At 43.1% G+C, this 21,727-nt stretch overlaps 1 protein-coding gene across 3 annotated transcripts in view; it reads right to left on the reverse strand.

The window, feature by feature from the left end:
- The window catches only part of GASK1B (golgi associated kinase 1B), a 49,344-nt gene extending 28,607 nt beyond the window's left edge, over positions 1 to 20,737 (reverse strand). Inside the window, exons 1-3 of one of the 3 annotated variants that reach the window (XM_010955491.3) lie at positions 20,598 to 20,737; positions 18,239 to 19,373; positions 780 to 994 (exon numbers count right to left, since the gene is read on the reverse strand). In XM_010955491.3, coding sequence (XP_010953793.1) covers positions 780 to 994; positions 18,239 to 19,139 — 1,116 coding nt within the window. In that variant the 5' untranslated portion in view covers positions 19,140 to 19,373; positions 20,598 to 20,737. Of the gene's footprint in view, positions 1 to 779; positions 995 to 18,238; positions 19,374 to 20,089; positions 20,348 to 20,597 lie in introns of those variants that run through there. The other 2 variants (XM_010955492.3, XM_010955493.3) reach the window with 2 other exon arrangements.
- Positions 20,738 to 21,727: the final 990 nt, after the last annotated feature.

Genomic DNA, 21,727 nt, shown 5'->3' on the forward strand with positions numbered 1-21,727 from the left:
GGGAACTATATTCAATATCTTGTAACAAACTATAATGAAAAAGAACATGAAAACGATTCTATGTATGTATATGTAGGACTGAAACATGATGCTGTACACCAGAAACTGACACAACATTGTAAACTGACTATACTTCAATTTTAAAAAATGTGAAAGGAAAAAAAAGAAACCTACAAAACATTGAATCACTCAATTATGTAGATGGCCAATATTTATAATTCTCTAATGTCTAGTTGTAATAAAATATTTGCAAAAAATTACTGGAAAGAAAACAGAGGAAACGGTGGCTGTAAGCTAGGTGGCCAAGTGACCATTGAAACAGTGTGGAATATCAGAAATAAGACAAACTTTGACTGTCAGCGGACCCCAGGAATCCCAGCCCCGGCTTTCAGTAGTTGTAAGAACCTGGGTGAGTTACTTAACCTCACCAAACTTCAGTTTACTTACTTGTCTCCCAAGTCAGGTAAGAACACTCACCTTGGAGAACCGTCGATGGGCTATCTCAATAAATTGTATCTATAATGGGTACGGCTATTGCAGGAGTGAAGTGCTGAGGAAGTACTTATTCAGCATGTAATGAAAGGGCTAACGGACATTTCTGAATATTTCCCGAAAGGATATAACATCTTGTGATGGGGTACTATGCTTGCGAAATACAGCATTCCAGAACCTAAACCCTGGCTTCATAAAAACTCAAGGTGCAGAAAACTCCTTCATGGCAGAAGTACATAACTCAGTGTCAGGCTCAGATAGACACTTACTTGATTGAATAAATTTACCTGTAGCAGAAAATCAAAGAGGGCCATCTTGGACCACTCGTGGTGATGCACATCTGTACAGCCCCACTCGGGTCTGGGCGCCCGGCCGTTCTGCCAGCACTTCTGCTTCAGCGACTGCTGGTAAGTTCCCCAGGTGAGCTTCACAGAAGAGTGGGTCTCGTTGCTTGTCGGACACAAAGATGGGTCCCAGAGAATCACCGGCCGTGGGCGGCCATCTACAGAATCCAAAAAACAAACACACGTTGAGCTTGCCACTGGCTCAGTGTGCACTCCTGACCACCGTGCCCTCCTTTACAGCGTCACACTGTCACCTGCCACATGCCACACTGTGATCAGATGACATGAATGGTCCTTTTATACCTCAGCGATGCTTCCTGGTACAAGTTTTATAACAGAACGTTAGCGCACGGTCCTTTGTCTTCTGAACATTTAATATTTTTATACCTCGATACTTCCTGATAGAAGTCTTGTAACACAAAACATTACTGTTCGACAAGGAGAGAAAAGTTTGGTTTTTTGGTTTTGTTTTTTTAAACAAGATGCCTTACAGATGTGGCAGGAAAAGACCACTAACCACCAATAACAACGTCCTCTGGTTAATGCGGTTTTCTTCCACATCTAAAAGCAGCCGCCCTGAAAAAGGAAAGAATCCAGACATTTATAATTGTCTATTCAGTGTCTGAGTGGAGCTGCTCTCTATTTGTAAAAACAACTGTCTGACTTTCTAAGGCCACAGCATGATGTCAGGAAGAGAAGGGATTTTTAGAAGTCGCAAATTTAACAGTGAAATTGTATGGTTCACGCCAGCAACTATAAACTCCAAAGAAAGAAAAAAGAAGCAGGAGGATTTTTTCTTCTTTTCTGATAGAAACAGTGGCGCTCCGGGTGATGGATTATTTATTCACTTACAGGTGAGGTCACAGCCTCACAAAGTTTAAGCAAATGTCATTTCTTCAACTGCCTGTGCATGGGTGACTTTTCCAAAAACTGATCACTCAAATGTTGTTGCCTCATTCTGGACGGTTTAGAAATTTCATTGGTAAACTGAACATGAAATGACGCTTTAAACTTAAAACCAAAAGATCACGCTCAAGCCCCCACATCTACCAAATAAAGTCACTGAGAGGTGAGGTAAGGTAAACCAGCTTCGCTTGTAACTGAAAAATCAGAATGGTGCCTTGGAAAAAAACAACAACTAAGAGATAAAGATCTGAAAGAAAAACAAAACAAAACCCATTTAACTCATTCTTAGCAGGCCTGGACTACAGAAGACTGAAATTATGGCTGGAATGTCAAGACATCACAGGGAGTTTTAAAGCTCTTCTAAGTAACCTGAGAGGTTCTCATTCTATAACTGTTTGTTTTTTTGTTAAAGACGTTTATTTTACCCCCTTGCTGGTTTGCCTTCTCACTGAGTTCTTATCTCTGGTCTTTAATACAAGAAACGGTCACCCTCTCTCACCATCCTTGAATGTAGTGTTACAGCAACCTCAATAATTTCAATAGCATTCACTTAATCATTCTAATCACCTACTTTACTGTTTTGTTCAAAATAAAAATCTTCCTCCTTTTAGCCTTCCAATTTAGGCCAGGGCACACAGAATGTCCTTTAGATTGTGGAAAACAGGCTATAGGCCTTGGTGTACAATTAAGAGAAAAATAGAGAAGAAACATAAACCATAACTAAAGAACTTAATTGTTATCTTAATACTTTTTGTTTGGTTTTATTTTACTAAATGATTTGGGGCTGCTGGGACCTAATTATCTTAGATATTAGATAAACACAATTTTAAACGTATATGCTCCAAACGGTATGCCAATTTAAAAAATAGTAATAATAAATTCGAGGTAAAAGCAGTCCATTGTGCAATGGGAGACATGTATAAACCAGCGTAACCAAATGTGCATGGAAGACACAACACGGCTTTCAAAGACATGGGCACTTCAGACTTATCCAGATCGACCAAAAGGCTTTTATCAGTCAGTGTTTTTGGAACAAAGTCGTCTGCAGATAGCGCTTTGCATTCTTAGGGTCAGGAAGCATTCAGAGGGAGTTGAAATCTGACACTGAACTTCAACAACACAAGTCAATACACGAGACAGGCCAGCATTCTCCTCAGCAATTCATACAAGGCCCTCAGAGAAATGAGGAAATGATGCACAAAAACAACTGAAACAGGTAACAACTTCTGGGCTGTTTCTCTTCCCTTTAGAAATGTTTGTTTCATATTTTAAAAGCAATTAAAAGTAAATCTACTCATTTTAGAAAATGTGGAAAATTCTTAAAATGTGTAGCTGAAAGATGACATGATACTACATATAGGAAATGCTAACGCTCCCATCCAAAATAAAAAAAAAAAAAACTATTAGAACTAAAATATGAATTCAGTAAAGTTGCAGGATATAAGAGTAATATATAGATATCTGTTGCTTTCTTATATACTAAAAATGAACTTTCAGAAAGAGAAATTAAAGAAACAAACTCATTTGCAATCATATCAAAAAGAATAAAACACCTAGGAATAAACTTAACCAAGGAGGAGAATGACCTACATGCTGAAAACTATAAAACACTGATGAAGGAATTGGAAGATTATACAAGGGGATGGAAAGATACCCCATGCTCTTGGACTGGAAGAATATTGTTAAAATGGCCACACTACCCAAGGCAATCTGCAGATTTAATGCAATCCTTATCAAATTACCCAGGATATTTTTCACAGAAGTAGAACAAATAATCCTAAAATTTATATGGAACCACAAAAGGCCCTGAATTGCCAAAACAACCTTGAGAAAAAGGAACCCAGCTGGAGGTATCTTGCTCCCTGACTTCAGACTATACCACAAAGCTGTGGTAGTCAAAATATTGTTGTACTGGCACAAAAACAGACACAGAGATCAATGGAACAGAAAGCAGCCCTGAAATAAACCCACACACCTACAGCAAATTAATCCATGACAAAGGAGGCAAGAATACACAAAGGAGAAAAGACAGGCTCTTCAACACGTGGTGTTGAGAAAACTATACAGCTACATGGAAAAGAATGAGATTAGAACACTTCCTGATACCATATACAAAAGTAAACTCAAAATGAATTAAAGACCTAAATGTATAACCTGAAACCATCAAAATCCTAGAAAAGAACATAGGTAGAACACTCTTTGACATAAATCATAGCCCTATGATTTGAACTTGTTTCCTAAGGCAAGAAAAGAAGGAAGGAAGGAAGAAAGGAAAGAAGGAAGGAAGGAAGGAAGGAAGGAAGGAAGGAAGGAAGGAAGGAAGGAAGGAAGGAAGAAGGAAGGAAAAGAAAAGAAAGAAAGAAAGAAAGAAAGAAAGAAAGAAAGAAAGAAAGAAAGAAAGAAAGAAAGAAAGAAAGAAAGAAAGAAAGAAAGAAAGAAAAGAAAGAAAAGAAACAAAGGAAGGAAGGAAGGAAGAAAGAAAGAGGGGAGGGAGGAAGGAAGGAAGAAAATAAACAAAAGGGACCTAATGAAACTTAAAACCTTTTGCACAGAAAAGGAAACCATTGACCAAACAAAAAGACAACCTACTGAACAGCTTATACAACTCAACATCAAAAAAGCAAAGAACCCTTAAAAATGCAAAGAAGAACTGAATAGACATTTTTCCAAATGACTTACAGATGGCCAGCCGGTGCATGAAAAGATGCTCAACCTTGCTAATCATCAGAGAAATGCAAAGCAAACCACAATGAGGTATCACCTCACACCTGTCAGAATGGCTATCATCAAAAAGACTGAAAATAACAAATGTTGATGAGGTTGTGGAGAAAATGAGACCCTCACACACTGTTGGTAAGATTGGAAATTGGTGCAGCCACTATGGGAAGCAATATGGAGGTTCCTCAAAAAACTAAAAATAGAGCTACCATATGATCCAGCAAGTCTACTCCTGGGTATGTATCTGAAGAAAACAAAAACACTAATTTGAAAAGATACATGCATTCCTATGTTCACAGCAGCATTATTACAATAGCCAAGATAAAGAAGCAACTTAAGTGCCAATCAATAGATGAATGGATAAAGAAGATATGGTGTATATATACACAGTGGAATATTATTCATCCATAAAAAAAGAATGAAAAACTGCCCTTTGCCAGAACATGGAGAAACCTACAGAATACTATGCTTAGTAAAATAAGTCAGACAAAGACAAACACTCTGTTATCAATTACATGTAGAATCTAAAAAATAAAACAAACCAATGTATATAATAAAACAGAAACAGATCCATGGACATAGAGAACAAAGTTGTGGTTACCAGTGGGAAGAGAAAGGGGGAGGGGTGAGATAGGGGCAGGGGACTGACAGTCACAAACTACTATGTATAAAATAAACAACAAAGATATAGTATACAGCACAGGAAAATATAGTCATAGTTTGTAATAACTTTGTTATGGAGTATTTAATAGTATATTATTAAATGGAGTATAAAACTATAGCAATATGGAACCACTATGTTGTAACCTGGAGCTAATATAATATTATACTCAACTATATCCCAATACAAAAAAGAAAAAAAAATTAAAAATTCATAGCCAAGAAAACAACAATATCGACAATCTCCTATCCTAGTAATTGGTTCTATTATTTATATATTTACATCTGGCATTTTCCTATCCCTCTCTTTCCGACCTGGAAAAGTAAACTGTCTTAAGAAATTTACATACATACATACATACATGCCAGATTTTCAGCTGTTTTTCTGTTTTGTTTTGTTTTAGTTTCATAAACCTTACACTTCCACCAGGGGAAAGGCAAAAATTATGCAATGAAAATAAACTATTTGGAATCATTTTATATATATATATATATATATATATATATATATATATATATATATATATAAAATTTGTCATAATTGTTTCACTTAATGTTACATCATAAACATTTCTCTCACAATTAAATATTTTTAAACAGTATCACTTTAATGCGGGAGGGATGAATTTGGAATTTGGGATACAAACTATCATATACAAAATAGATGAAAAACAAGGGTCTACTGTACAGCACAGGGAACTGTATTCAGTATCTTGTAATAAACTATAATGGAAAAGAATCTGAAAAACAATATATATTTACATATATATTTATAAGTGTATCTCTTTACTGTAGACCTGAAGCACTGAAAATCAACCATACTTCAATAAAAAATAAATAATAAATAATAATAGTATGACTTTAACTGTGATATAATAGTCTAGCCTAGTGGTCAGCAAACCTTGTCAAGGGAAGACAATGAGTGTTTTCGGTTTGAGGGCCATACCATCTCAACTAGCAAGTACTCAACTCCATCGTGATACAAAAGCAGTCAAACAATATATAGACAAATGGCAGTGACTACATTCCAATAAAACTTTGTTATAGACAGTGAAATATACATATTATGGAATTTTTAAGCGTTACTGGAATATTCTTAACCTTTTGATTTTTTTTTTCAATCATCTAAAACTATAGAAACCATTGGTAGCTCACAGACCACACAAAACTGGGCTGCAGGAGGTGAGGGGCATTTTTCACCCACGGACCATAGAGAATCAACCCCTGAGCTACCGATGAGTAAATTGTATTTCATTTACCATTTCTCTCCTTTAAATCCAAAAACATTTTGAATGATACATTTTCCATTAAATTATTTTAATAATTGTTCTTCAACTGACAAAGGGAGTTTTCAGCTGATAGGAGTAATTGTTTTTCAGCTAATATCGTCTGTTTTCCCTCACATCCCTCTCCCCTCAGCAAAATATGCTGACTGTCCCAGAAAGACCTTCTGTCCTGCCCTGCCTGGCGTCCGTCACTGCAGGAAGGCGGGATTCGGGGAAGCAGGGGCGTGGCAGTCCTCAGGCTGAGCCAGGTCTTCTTCAAGCATCCTTGCAAATTTCCCTTTTAGTGCTAACATCAGAGCTATGACCACTACTGTGAGGGGAATTTCACTTTTTATAAAATATGGCTGTTAACAGAAGTAAATGAACTCTGATCCATCTGAAAGGATGGCAGAAAAACAACCTCGGAAAGCAGGAAACTGGTTAAAGCAATTCACCTGAAGGGTTTCAGAGACGAGGAGCATTCATCTCTCTGCATCCAGGTGTGTCAAAATGATGCAGGACTGTCCTCTCTAAAGACCTCGTGATGGTGAAGAAATACAATTCTAACTGTCAGAGTGGGGAGAGAAGGTGGGGTTTTAAAGATATGTGGGTGTTCACGTGTATTAAAGCTTATGCAGCTGTCTTTGAAAAGATGAGACTTGTCAGTAAAACTTATCTTTTCCCAAAATCGGAATATTTCCTCTGAATTTTGATGTTCTCCCAAGTCATTTTTTATTCAAAAGCACAAAGAGGACATTCTCTTGAGAAGATGAATGTGAAAATTCACTGAGAATGAGTGCTACACACAGCCGCCTCTGCACGGATTTATTAAGTGCCCCACGCTTTGAACACGGGGTGACAGGTTTTGTGGAACCACAGGTGAATGCTAAGCATGCTGGGTGGAGCTGTGAATGTCTGTCTGCATTTATCACTGAGCAAAAATAAGTCAAAACATCCTGAGCTCTGAAGTCAAAGGTCTGTTCTATCACATGGGCCAAGTTCCAAGACTTCTCGTGAACAAGACAAAAAGGAAAGTGACAATTCAGCTCAGAGCCCTTCATTAAAAATAACTCTAAAACCCATTCGAGAAAACAGAGACCCGTCACAACTTGAGGCTCATCTTTGCTATGGGAAGGAAACTCTGTCATGTTCCAACCGTCCGACGCACTGAAGGAAGATCTTAACATTGCAAATCTCTAATCTGCTGAAATCACGTGCTGATGTGGGTGTGTCTCCAGTGACCGTGTGGCAGGCGTCTGGCTGTGAATGATCCCCTAAGTACTATCTGCTCTGTTTTTCGACAGTGCTTATCACAGTAGGGTTTTGGCCATTAAAAGCACTAGACCAAAGCGAAAAAAACAGGTAAGATCTCTTGGCTTAGAGTTGGTGATGGTGAACCAGTTAGTCAATGTGAGGGAGGGCAAAACAGGGTGCAGGATGCCGTGACAGCCTTGAGGGGGGAGGAAATGTGACGGATGAGATGAGATGTTACTTCTGCTCAGGGTTTTCGTCACGGTTAATCCACTTCTTCCAGCAACATGTGTTTACCATCGTCCCTCAATATCTGGACCCACTTGGTTGCTGGGTTTCAGACAGAAAGAATTCAGAGTGAGGCATGCCAGACATGGCGGTCCTACGAGATCCCAGTCCCAGGCAAGACCCGGGCTGCAGCTCGGAGTCTCGTAGAAACAGACAAGCCTGCGTGTGATGGCGATCAAGCTAAAGGTTTGCCAGTTGAAGGGTGTTTTGAAGGGAGCAAGGGAGGGACTAAAACAGAGACTGAGCTCTCAGCATAAAGCCAAGAAACAAAGGATTGCCGAGCCCCGGAACAGTGAGGTGGTGAGCTGGGGCAATAATAGGAGAAGAACCTTCTCTGAAGAGGAGCTGAGCGTGTGGCGTGGGGTCAAAGAAGAAATCACAGGCGTTTATTCTATTCTGGCCCATGTCTTTGGCCTCCCCAGACTCAAGCCCAGTCCTCCAACCACCCTGACCAAGACAGCGAGTTCCTCAAGGCATGAAAAGACCATTTTCCAAACCTGCCCTAGCAGGGCTGTGGGACATTCATGGAAACAGTGAAGATACAGCACTGCTGAGTATTAGAAAGAACCAACCTCTGTTCAGTTCTTAAGGGGAGGCAGTAGAGAGGCAGAATTCCATAGATTTCATATGTGTAGATTCTAACCAGCCAAGTCCTGGAAGTAAGGACTTTTCTTAGGAACGGATTTCTAAGTGATTTAGAATACTGTTCTTCTAACAAAAAAAAAATGTATTTAGTTACCTTCCTAACTGTTTTTCACTTCATAACTTGCCTTCCCGAGGTTGGACTGAGTTAAAATAATCTCCACATTTCCTCCAGAATTGGCTAAGTGTGAAGCACTTGTGACTTCCTCCATCACAAACGACTCAAACGACCTGGACCGTTAGTTCCACTTTACGAACAAAGCCACGCTTTGTTCTGAACCTTTGACTAATGGACGGGAACTTCTGCTTTCTAGGTCTGCCCTGGACTTCCGCTCTGTCAGTGGAAACTCTCAGACTCTTCCTGTCTCAATATTCCATGTAGAAAAACAGGAACCAACCCTGACCTTGACTTCAGAGGGTAGGGATGATGTGGTCACTGCCAGGCTCTACAAACAGTCGCATTTTGCCAATGAAGTCTTGATCACATCAGGGTGCCCCGGCCCTGGGCTGCTCAGTGTTTATTAATGTGAATGAAGAAGCCACGAATTCCTGGCCAGAGTGACCTTTACCATGTCACCCCTCTTCTTCAAACCCTTCAGTGATTTCCCATTACAGCTGAGATGAAGTCCCCTGTCCTCACATGCCATAAAACCCACCCACTCCCTTCTCACCGCCCCCTCAAGCCCAATCTCCTTGTTTCAGAACTGTTGGCAGTTTCCCCAGCACACTCTGCCTTCACAGGTTTCTCACCCATCAATTCTCTCCTCCCTGTCAGTACCCACTGCGTCCCTCACTCCATCCACGGTGACTTTTAAGAACCAATTCTGACTTTACCTCTTCTCAAACTTTTTTTAATCCCCCTACCCACCCACCGATGCACACACATTCTGGACCAAATTCCCCCTCTCTGTGCCTATAGGATTCCCTGAAAATATCTCCACTGAGGTCTTTATCCTGCACTTCTTGTCTGCTTGGCTGTCTCCTACCCTCCAAGCTGGGAGCTGTCTGAGAATCACCGTTGGGTCTCCAACTCCTGACATAACCAGAGCAAGCTTTCAAAACTTCTGATGAATGACTGAATGAAGGTTCAGAATCCCCAGTTTTCACCTCTAAGCCCTTAGGCTCTAAGGAATGGTCAGTGGGTCCTGAATAACAGTGTGGTTGGTTGAGCAGCGGCTCCAAGAAAAATAAAAGGCTCTGAAAACTGTCCCAGCAAGATTATGATGGATGTCTCCTGGGGAAGCATGACTTGCATAAATATTTCTCAACCTGTCCCCTGTATCCCAATAAAAATGAAAACAATTTAAAAAAAAAAGTTTGGTTGGTGTGACCTCCTCGTAAGCTGGGCTTTCACTGTCTTCACTCTAAACTGAGATTGAGAAGGATTGAGAAGGATCAGAGAGACACTCGAGAAATAGAGGTGGTGTGTGCAGGGGTTTCCACACCCTCCTTCTACCCTGCTTGTGCTCAACAATCCACTCTTCTGTCTCCACCGTTCTTTGAGGCACTGGAGTGATGAAAACAAGAGGTGGAAAGACCATTGCCTCTCTCCTCCGGACCCTGAAACGCCGTCATGAGACGGGAACACTTAAGGCATCACGGCTTCATTCAGGAATCAGACCAAAAGGCAGTAGGGGCAGTGGGTTCCCATGGGGATGCGTGGTTACCTGGGAACCGCAGCCCACAACCGCTGGGGCTGACAAGTGATGTGGGAAATGGGAGATGGTGCAGACAGCGCAAAGAACAGGGCTGTGGAACCCTTCTGACCCACGCTGTCGACATCCCAGCCCCGCCACCCACGACCTGCGGGCCTCTGGAGGACATGCGTCGCTCTCCCAGCCTCACTCTCCCAATAGGAAATCTCTCCAAGAACATCGGATGGGCGCCATCATAGATATTTCATGCGTAGCAGCTCACTTAGTTCTCACGGCTCTGGAGCTAAGTGCTGTCATCAGGGTCGTCGTTTTCATTATCATCATCCCTGTCGCACTAATGAAGGCATAAGGCACAGAGAGGTTAAGTTAGTTCTCCCAGGTCACACAGTGATCGAGTGGTGGAACCAGGAATCAAATTCAGGGAGTCTAGACTGCCAGTTGTGATGAGCCGAACTGTGTTCCCCAAAATGCGTATGTTGATGCCCCAACTGCGGCACCTCTGAATGTGACTGTGTTTGGAGAAAGGGCCTCTGAAGAGACAATTTAGTTAAAATGAGGCTGTTAGAGGGGGCCCTCAGCCCATCTGTCCGGCGTCCTTCTTGTAAGAAGAGGAGATTTGGAAACACAAAGGGACATGAGGGGTGTGTGTGCACAGAGGAGAGGTCGGATGAGGACTCAGGGAGAAGGCGGCCAAGGAGAGACGCCTCAGAAGAAACCAAATCTGCCAAAATCTTGATCTTGGACTTCCAGCCTCCAGAAGTGTGAGAAAGAAATGTCTGCCGTTCCAGCTTCCCAGCCTGGGGTTCTGTGACGGCAGCCCTCGCAAACTGACACGCCGGTCCACGTTCTTAACTGCCAAGCTTTTTGAATTAGAAAAGATTCAGCTTCTCTCCAGGTTTAGAACAGTGTTTCACGCAGAGGAAGCAAATGCTATCAGTTACAATCGAATTCACCCCAAACTTCAATGTTTGCCCGTTAACGGAGGTCAGCATCTCTGCTGTCCTTGAACTAACCCAGAGACAGCAACAGATTCAGTCCTGCTGGAAGGGTCATGACCTTGGGCTCAGGCTGGTGCTGAGTGAATCTCGGAATCCGTGGCCCATATGAACATCCCCTCCAGGCCACTGAACTCTCACGTGGTCCAATAGTGTCAGCTCCACAGGGACAAGGATTCTGGATGGTTCTGTCCACTGATGTAGACCCCAGTCACTAGAGGAGTGGCTGGCACCCAGCAGGTGCTCGGTAAAATATTTCTTAAAAGAAGAAAAGATCAATATGATACTGTGAAAGGGGACAGATTGCTTGGAGCAAAGAACGAGCATTTTTCAGCTGTGAGCCGTGTGGCAACCACTACCCACTGTCCCCTCTGCCCCAGCCCCGTGTGAGATTAGGGACACATTCCAGAGGGACAGCAGAGAAGGTCACCCCATGCCCCCACTTTGCCGAGGAAGGTGTGCAGTGAGCAAACCAGAGGACCGTGCAGCCGAGCGCTCGCTGCTTGGAGCCTACGCTCAGCAAACTTTGTTCACTGATGAATGAAAGTATTAAGCTGACCAGCTCAATTTGATCACTAAAGAAATACCCTTAGGGCTTTTCTGATAAAGAACACAGTGTGCTTTCAACTCGATTTTCAAAAGTAAGACATGATTCCTATACTCTCACATCAATATTTTAAGAAAGTTTGCACGCATGTCCCAGATTTCTAGGATTTTGGAGTCAGGGTGTTTCCAAGTTGTGTGGGCAACTGGGTTATGCTCACAACTCCTTGCAAAATGCCTCTGATCTTATCTGAGAACCTGGGACAACATGAATTGCACACCTGCCATCCCCCTGCCCCGGCCACTGCACCATCAGCCGACAACTCCCAGTGCGGCTCACATGGACTCAAAAAGAGAGTGGAAAATACACAGTGTATTTCTCCTGCTTTAGAGTAAGACGAGGCAGCACAAGTTGAAGAACAGTGGACAACGTGCAATCTCTGATGAATTTAAATTCATCAGGAAGTTGGTGAGGTGCCTGCAGTTTGTCATCCAAGCAGCCTTGACACACAGAATTCCTAGAACAAGGCTACTTTAATTCAGTATGACAGCTCTGTGGCAAGAAAGCAACATCCTAAAAATGAAGCACGCATAATGCATCTTCCATGCTGGGCATGAGAAATAGCATAACACTTAAGTGCTACCAAAATGGTAGCCTTTGGGATTCATGCACGGGGCTGCTCGGATTGCTGGTAGGCTTGGCCATGCTGCTAAATGGAAGACCTTGGAGAGGTGCTAGGGTTCCTATGCCCCTGGCTTTGGCATGGTTCGTCTTGTCTTAGATAAATATTTCAGAAGATTTTGTTTAACAAAAATTTATCTGAAGGTACCAGCACCACATAGTCTTTGGTGACCTTTGCAAGGATTGATGATTTTCACTAAGACAGTTTGGCAAGAAATGCATTACTATGCTGAGCCATATTTATATACATATGATTGTTTGTGGTAAAATAAGAAAATCTGGTAAGCATTGGCTTGAATTTAAACAACCACCACCACCCTTGGAGCAGTGTTCAGAGTAGTTATCACAATTACTTCCCTGAGTAAAAATATTACATTATGTTGTTGAGTTGGAAAAAGAAGTTAAATAGAAATATTGGCACAATGGTAAATCAGAAATCATTGTGTTAATTTTTTGTTGTTGTTTTGTTTGTTTCGGGGGGGGAGATAATTTATTTTATGTATTTATTTTTAGTGGCGGTATCAGGGATTGAACCCAGGACCCTGTGCATGCTAAGCCCATGCTCTACAACTTGAGCTATACCCTCCCCACTCGTTGTGTTAAAATGTGATGTGAGATCTAGACACTAGATTCTTTATAGATTCACAACCGAAAAAGCTTTCATTATTGCAAAAATGGATTTCTTAAAAAGGCCTTGGATGCTATTTTTCAATTCATTTCTGTATTTCCCCTTTTCCTCCAAAGATACACATGGGACAAGACTCTGTTCCAGTGTGAATGGCTGGACTTTGTAGTGTGGTAGACTCTTGGCACCGTCTACATAATTACAACCTTGCCCTTCGCATTTTCTGGGATACCTTTAGAATTAACACCTGTCAGAAAATGGTCTGGTGTACAGTACGGGGCCAGTAAACCTGCCAACTTCACACATAGATGTCTGCAGTCAAGGAGAATCATCTGGAATTCATCAAGTTACACAATCAAGAACCTGTCCCAGAATAACCTGAGCTGGAGGCTCTGGGCTGGTAGGATCACTCATGTCAGATTTACAAACAAATAAATACCTGAAGATGAGCTTTATAATTGGGACCCTTTGCCTTTGGACTGAAAGAACAGAAAGCGTCACTTGAGAGGCTGGGGCTGGCAGATCCTTCAGTCATAGCCTTTGATTCTCTTCCACACATCTTTTTGCATCTTAGGTCTCCTTTTTACACCTAGATAACGTGTATGACTCTGAGCAAAGGTATTTAATGATGTTGGGCCTCTATTTCCACGTCCAGGAAACGTCTTTCATGGAGTACCCACCTCCTAAAATGTGTGGCAGGATTTAACGAGATAATACACGCACAGGACTAAAAAACAGGGCCTGGTATATGGTCATATTCAGTATTCCTCTTGCTGTGGTGATGGCTGTTGTCTCATTGAGAAATAACAGGCTCCTCCTGCCTGTACCTGCCCATCAGTGTGGAAGTCATCAGGGTCCAGTTATGTCAGAGAGAGAGATATACAAGTAGGTTATGGTGATGGAGAAGGAAGACGTACCTGAAGGCCCCTGGAAGGATTTGTTGAGGAAAACAGATTGACAAAGAAGAAAGACTCGGAAGTTAGAAGACAAGGGCTGGAATTCTTTCTGAACAATTAATTCATTGTGTGACCTTGAACTGCCTTCTTCTTACCTTTCTTTCATCTCAAAACTGAGGTGAAAAAATATTTACAGCATAGATTGCTTCGAAAGATTAACCCAGACAAGACAAGTATCTATATTCAACTCATGAGGCAGACTAGCTAAGTTCTTGGTATAAAGCATGAATTTATTTTCACAAACATTAATCAAAAGTCAGAGATCAGAAACAATACTTAGGGCAGATCACTTACAGAAATCGCTGGCCATCCACTCCCCAAATATTAAAAAAAAAAAAAATCTGCTCCCAGACCAAGCCAGGTCATCAGGGAAACACATTCCTCCACTAAGGCCCCATGTCCCTCCTACAGAAAACTCATTATCAACTGACGTCACAGTGAGGCGAAGCCCACCATATTGATGGGCCTCACAAGAATAAGTCCTATAAAACTTATTATTCACATAACACAGAGGCTGCCAAGGACATCTGTCATTACCGTTACAATAAGCCATTTATAAGAATTGCCAGGAGAAATCTCAGCTTGGATTTAGGACTGAAAAGGGAATATCTGTCCTGAGTTTTGAAAGCTGGAAGCAAATATAGGTTTACTGTTTAGAGTCAGGCCAAATATGTGTCCCTGCCTTCATTCAAAAATATTTATTGAGCACCTACTATGTGCTAGACTCTCCACTAGGATCCGGGAACATAATGATGGGCAAGGCAGGAAACATCTCTACCTTCACAGACCTAGACCCCAATGGGGAGGGACAGATGGTTATAATTACCAACAAGTGATTATGATTACAAAGCAATGATGCGGAATGAACCAGAAACAGGTGCCGGGTAATTAGATAAGATCTATCACCCTCTTACTTAGACAGGAAGATAGAAAGATAATCAAATGAAGCTGAGTTTCCACCAAGAGAAGACCAGGAAGACCCTCTAGGGAAGACACACATCTGTGGAAATCAGTGGAATAAAGACGCAAGTCGGGAAAAGACGAGAGGTAGGTGCTGAGGACCTAGGACTGTGTATCCCCTACCATGACCAGAACTGATCTATTTATGGACTTTACAACAGTACCATGTCTACATGAGCAGAATCATATTGAGTGCTCATAACTATATCTAAATCACGTCATAGGCTCCTGAGGAAACTGACCTGATTTTATGACTCTTAACCACTTTCTAAGAGAAAGTATCAAAGAAAGGACAAAGAAAGGTCTGGTGTCACTTGAGATATAATCTTAGGTATTTAATTCACCACACTGAGAGTCACATCAATACAACCTTGTCAGTTCCTATCACCACTTACCTCTGAAAGGAGCAAGGAACAGCCAGTCTATACTGGGATTATAAATGCCTCCTTCAAACTGGATGCAACTGCCTTCTTTATTTCCAAAGATGCTGGATATTCAAAGAACAGAATTAAATATCTAAGAGATATGCTGAAACCAAAAAGTTTCACCAGGTAAGCGGGAGACCTGGGTTTTGACCTAGTTCTATCACACAAAGAAATTATATGTATCTGGAGAAAACTCCAATTTGAAAACATACCTGCACCCCAATGTTCAGAGCAGCAGTATTTACAATAACCAAGACATCAAAGCAACCTAAATGCCCAACAACAGATGACTGGATAAAGAAACTGTGGTATATTTATACAACAGAATATTATGCAGCCATGAAAAAGAATGAAATAATGCCATTTGCAGTAACATGGATGGACCTAGAGATGATCATACTAAGTGAAGTAAGTCAGACAGAGAAGGACAGATATCATATGATATCACTTATATGTAGAATCTTTTAAAAAATGATATTAATGAACTTATTTATAAAACCAAAACAGACTCACAGACATAGAAAATAAATTTACGGTTACCAAAAAGAAAAGGCAGTAGGAAGGGATAAATTAGGAGTTTGGGATTAGCAGAAACAAACTACTATATATAAAATAGATAAACAACCAGGCCCTACTGTACAGCACAGGGAACTATATTCAATATTGTGTAATAAGCTATAATGGAAAAGAATCTGAAAAGAATATATACGTGTGTGTGTGTATAACTGAATAACTTTGCTATACACCAGAAACTAACACAACATTGGAAATCAACTATACTTCAATTAAAAAATAAAAGAAATGACACGTGAGGATTGGAGGCTATGTGAGTGACCTCAGTGAATACCTCACATGCCTCGTGTAGTAGCAAAAATAGCCAATACTTACTTATTAGAGGTTTCCTGCGTGTCAAGCACCAGGTCCACGTGTTTTCTATGTATTAACTCACAACAGCCTCCCGAGGTAGGCATCATTGCCATTTACAACTGAAGACACCAAGGCACAGAGAGATGCTGTGACATTTCCAGGTCACGTGGTTGGTAAATTCAAATCCAGGCAGCTCAGCTCCAGAGCCCAGGGTCTTCACCACTGCTTTACTCTCCCAACTTCCACCCAGGAGCATCCCAGGGAAGTTAAAGGACAGATGGGCGTGCCATGCCTCCAGATATATTCAAGCACCTCTTTGGGGACTTTATGACATCACAATAGACAGCAAGAGAGCATAACAGGGCGACCCTCTGCCCTGCTTGGCCCAGGACAGCCTCAGCGTGTGTCTGTTGCCCCAACGCCTGCCAACATCATCCTTGTCTCCAGGGTGCTCCTGTCTGGACAGGAAGCAGTATTGTCACCTAAGCCCAATGGCTAAGAACTGACCTTTTGAAGTTGGTTCGAAACCCAGCTTAGCCATTAACATTGGCGGTGGCCATTGAGGCCAGTTACTTTGCCTAAATAAGCCTCAATGTTCTCATCTACTAAGTGGAAGTAACCAGAGAACCTACCTCCTTGCACTGTTGCGGGATACACAGGAGTCAAGGCGTGTGCGGATTCTATGAATCAGTGAGCACAGTGCTTAGCAAATCGTGAGCCCTCACCAACATCTGATGGACTGTTTGAGAGGCTTTCTCATGTCAGCAGCAGCATGGTAGACAGCTTTGTGACTTGGGACGTGAGACATCAAAACACACCTGTCAACCTGCAGCACTTAGCCACAAACCGGGGTAAGGAAGGAAGGCCAAGTCTCTCTAAGTCAATCACGGGTACTTCCGTAAGTACTCATTCTGAGACTAAATTATACTCCTAGAGCCGTTGAAAATGCAGTGTGCCTCCTGGGCACTCCCAAGGCTTTATCCGTTCCAGTCCAGACCCCACGGAAGCTGGGCTGAAATGCTAAACTGTATGGTGACAGGGAGTAAGGAAATAAACTTGGAGTTTATCATCTCTTTGTGGTCCTTTTTAGCCTCTTGGACCAGCCTGGATTCAGGGTGACAACTTCCAGGATCACTCTGCTTTCAAACGCAAGTCGTGGACCCACCTGACTTTGTACTCAAAGCCTGGAATAGCTTCGGGATGCAGAGAAAATTCTTTATTTGGCATGAGTGTGGCCACAGACTAGCCCTTGTGCCTGCAGCTGAAGTGGCTGACTGTACACCTGCCAAAATGACTGTCACTTGCGAGCGTCTTGGCCCTCAGGCTCCATGAATCAAAGTCACGGGCTTGGAGAAACCACATGGCTAGTTAGTACATATACAGAACAAATCACCTCTTTTTGCCTCATTTTCTTTGCAAAATAAAGGGGTTAAATCCATCATGAAAAAGCAAGGGGGTGGATCTGGCTAACCTGGTCTGGCTTGGAGCCTCTTAAAAAGATTTCCCCTATTGAAGATGGAAAGATAAGCCACTTTCCCCTCACTTTTCAAAACTTCCAATGAACAAAATCCTACTGACTTTCCATAGCAACCTCTCTAATCATACGCCTGACTGTCAGCAAGTTCTCTGCTTCACCCCCTTCCTCTCCTCATCATGCAAATTGCCACGGCTTTAATTAGATGTAATAAGCCTCTGGGAAGTGCAGTGAGGGGAACGTGGAGCACTGATCGCACATCGTGGGATTACTCTTGCCCGCGGAGAACAGCATCTCCCTGGAACTCGCACATCCTCCCAAAGCCGGGAGACTCAAGCATGCCAAGCGCTTGGAAAGACACGCTGCTGCTGCTGTCCAAATGTGAAACGTGGGCGGAGAAAATCATTTAGAAAAAGGGATTGAGGGAAAAGAGGAAAATCAGCCCGAATCCCCCAACAGCTGCAAATAACCACGCGCGGGGGACGGTTACCTGGGATGAACTGGGATTTCCTGCTCACGGTGGGCAGGGTCCTGTTGAGCCCCAGGATCCTGTCCAGGTGGAAGGCAAACACCTCGCTCATGTCCACAGGCTGTTTGAGCAGGCCACAGGGGCTGGGGCCGCAGGCGGGCGCGGAGGGCCCCGGGGTCCCCTCCAGCACCAGCAGGCGCGCTCCGCTCCTGGACCGGGCCGGCTGCAGACCCGCCACCGCGCCGTCCGCCAGTAGGCGCATCCGGCCGATGTCTTCTTTGCTCAGCCAGGACGGGGCGCTCTCGCTGTAGATCCTGATGTTGCTCTCCCTGGCCTGGGGCAGCTGGAAGTCCAAGCGGCCACCTCGCACTCCCGGACCCTGTATCCCCCTCCAGGGTGGCCCCCCCAGGTGTCCTCCCTGGACATGCCCAGGCACTTCAGCATCAGCCGCCCCCGCAGCATCCCGAGGCTGAAAGGATGGTCCAACCCAAGCCTCCGGCCCCAGGGCCGAAGGAGCCACCGCGTATTTCTTCCTGCGCTTGGGTTTCACCGTGCCACGGATGTTGGCCGGCTTGCTGCGCTTGGAGCGCAGGGTGATGTACACCACGTTGGGCTGCAGCGTGCTCCCATTGCCCTGGGGCTCGGGCGGGGCCAGCGTTCCATCCAAGGGTATCTCAGGAAAGGGCACCTCGGCGGAGTCGCGGCTGAGGTGCGGGCCCTTGCCGGCCGGCCCTCCGTGCTGGACAGAGGCGCGCCCCACCTGGCTCACCAGGAAGCCCAGGTAGATGGCGCAGGCGGTGCCCAGCAGAAGGTTCCTCCGGGTCCTGGGACGCCGGCTGCTCCAGAGCTTCCGCGCCCGCGGGACGCACAGGGAGCAGAGGAACCAGTTTATGAGTTGCCCCGGCTTGTCCGGACAGGTCATTTCTCGGCCGCATCCACATGTTGAACAGGGTTGAAAGTCTGCAGTTGGCTCCCGCTGACGGGAGGCATGGTTTCCTGAATGCAGCTGTCGCCTCCGCTTGGGTATCTAAGTGGTCTCCAGTGGGCAGAGGTGGACTCGAAGGGTGCGTGATGGAGCCGGGAATGTCTCTGACACTGGCCACAGCCGACCTTTTAAACTTCTATCAGTCTCCCCCAAAAGAAGTGCGGCTTGTTCCTAAGAATGAATGGAAACGGACTTCATTAACTGAGTCACCGTCTCAAACTAGTCCAGTTCCTCCACAAGAGGAAAGCAAAAAGCGGAACCCTTTCTTGTCATCACCATCACCGCCAAATCATTTTTAAATGAGGTTTAAAAAATAGAAACAAGATGTATAGATTTGTCCTTCAGTTTCAATGAGTGAAAACAAACCACTAACATCCAAGAGCATTGTATAACTTGTAACTAGACTCATTTAACTCGATCCTGAAGGAAAAGTGTTAAAATTCAGCAAATCCAGATTTTCCTTTTTTGAAAGTCAGAAATAATTTAAGACCAGTAACAAATAGTTTTAAAAAAAAACAAAAACCTATAGCTCTCTCACATTTATTTTAAAAAGTCCTGTGTCCCAAAAAGCTACTTGGGAAGAAGCAGCAAGTATTCACATGCAAATTCAGAAACATAATCTCTTCATCGGATGGTACCATCCTTTTTTTCATAATAGAGTCCCTTAGCATATATTGAGTTATTATAATGTAAAGCCACACATGCCTACGTATCTTGGAAGCAGTTCCGTGTATTCATCCACAGGCACACACACATAAATGCAAAACACACATCAAACTGCTTTTTATTTCTTTTCTTTCCACCAAAGTCGGCTGAAAGAAAACAAAGACCTCTCCAGCTCTATTCTGTCACATTATTAGAAAGAACAAGGGCTGATAAGGACTTACTTACACGGCTGGCCCGGTGCTTGGCTCCAGGAAGAATGCGATCCCTGACTCTAATGCAAAGAACTTTTAAAGGCTGAGGCATGTAAGTAGAACATACTTCAAGGTCAAGAGTGTCCCACATTTCAAATAGCTCAGCTTTCAAAAGCGTCCTTGAAAATTACTGACTGCAAAGCAAAACAGCTGCTTCTTCACTGGCGACTGACAACTCACTTTTCAGACGTGTAAGTTTTGAGGGTTTTTTTTTTAATAGTTTAAGCAATAAACTTTGATTTTAAATTCTGGAAAAAACAAATGCCGTATAGAAGCAGTTTTCATTCAGATCGTTTTTTCCCATTGATTTTTAACCCCTGGGAGCCCTCTAGCGTCCTGTTTGGAAATAGACTTGGAGATGAGAGTCTCTTGGAGTTAAAAGGGGTTGAGAGTGTGCTCAGCGGCAGTCTGAATGCCACCAGCTCTCTGTCTGTCCTGGCTGCCCAGGATTACAGTGCCCCGGTTCCCAGGGACTCACCTTTCCATCCTGGCCACGGGCAGAGTGACGTGGGTGTCCCACCCCTTCTGAGAAGCGTAGGTCTAGAAGTTCATAAAAAGGTAAGAAAGGGTTAATGCAAATGAGGGGAAAAAACAGAACCGAGAGATAAGAGTGCACATGGATGGGGAGAGACGTTTATAGTGTTGCCTCTGCCCGGTGCAACAGTTCCCAAGAAGAAGTTGTGGATGCTCTCTGATTGGAGGGTTTTTTGTTTTTTTTTTTAAAAAGGTTAGTGATTGGTTTAGGTGGTTTGTGTGTCCTGGCACAGAGGCAGGGTTGATAACCTCTGGTCTCACTTAGATTTTCCTTCTACAGCAAATAGAATCTGGACGGCAGGGCAGGACGGGGACAGGGAAGGTTTTCCCACTGGAAAGGAAGGTTGTGCTATGGGGGTGGGGGGCAGGTAAGGGATTGGGGTGTGGTGTACAATCCTAACAAGTTTGCCTTTTTACGATGCAAAAAAGGGTCAAGGTATTGGAATATAGAGGGAAAGAATGAATAAATTTCCAAGTGTAAAATACCAAATATTGTAACAGAACTGTTACTTTAGCACTCTTAAACGCAGACCTTTCTGCCTCTTGACAAGTTCTGCCACGTGGAGGAAGAAGAAACAATTTCAATATTGACACAGGCCTGGAAGTACTTGTCGATTTTGGTTAAACTTCATGAGAATTTAAGCATCCAGTCAATTCCCTTGGTGTTCCAGTACTCTTAAGATACCCTTCTCTAAGCACAGAATTATTTTCTAGCTAGTAAATATTAACTTCTGCAAAGGAAACTGTCTCAAGGCTGGTTTTTCAAACTATCTTGTTGTTTTCATACCTTCTGAAGAATAACTGACCTGACTCTAAAAATTAAAATTGTCTTTGGCAGAGACTGGGTTATACTAAACAGAAGCCTCCACCAGCTGTTTCTAAAGCAGTTTTTTGTTTGTTTGTTTTTTTGGTGAAGAAATGCTTAGGAAGTAGATAAGAGCTGTCAAGTTAGTACATTTTGTTGACTGCACCTCTCCCCCAAACGAAATGTCTTTTTATTAAAAGGCCAATATATCACCTCCCTTCCAGGCACAAGAGGGATTAGCGGAGGCTGAAGAGGGTGATACTTAGGGA

This window comes from Camelus bactrianus, chromosome 2, assembly GCF_048773025.1.
Source record: "Camelus bactrianus isolate YW-2024 breed Bactrian camel chromosome 2, ASM4877302v1, whole genome shotgun sequence".
In the NCBI taxonomy this organism is placed as follows: Eukaryota; Metazoa; Chordata; class Mammalia; order Artiodactyla; family Camelidae; genus Camelus; species Camelus bactrianus.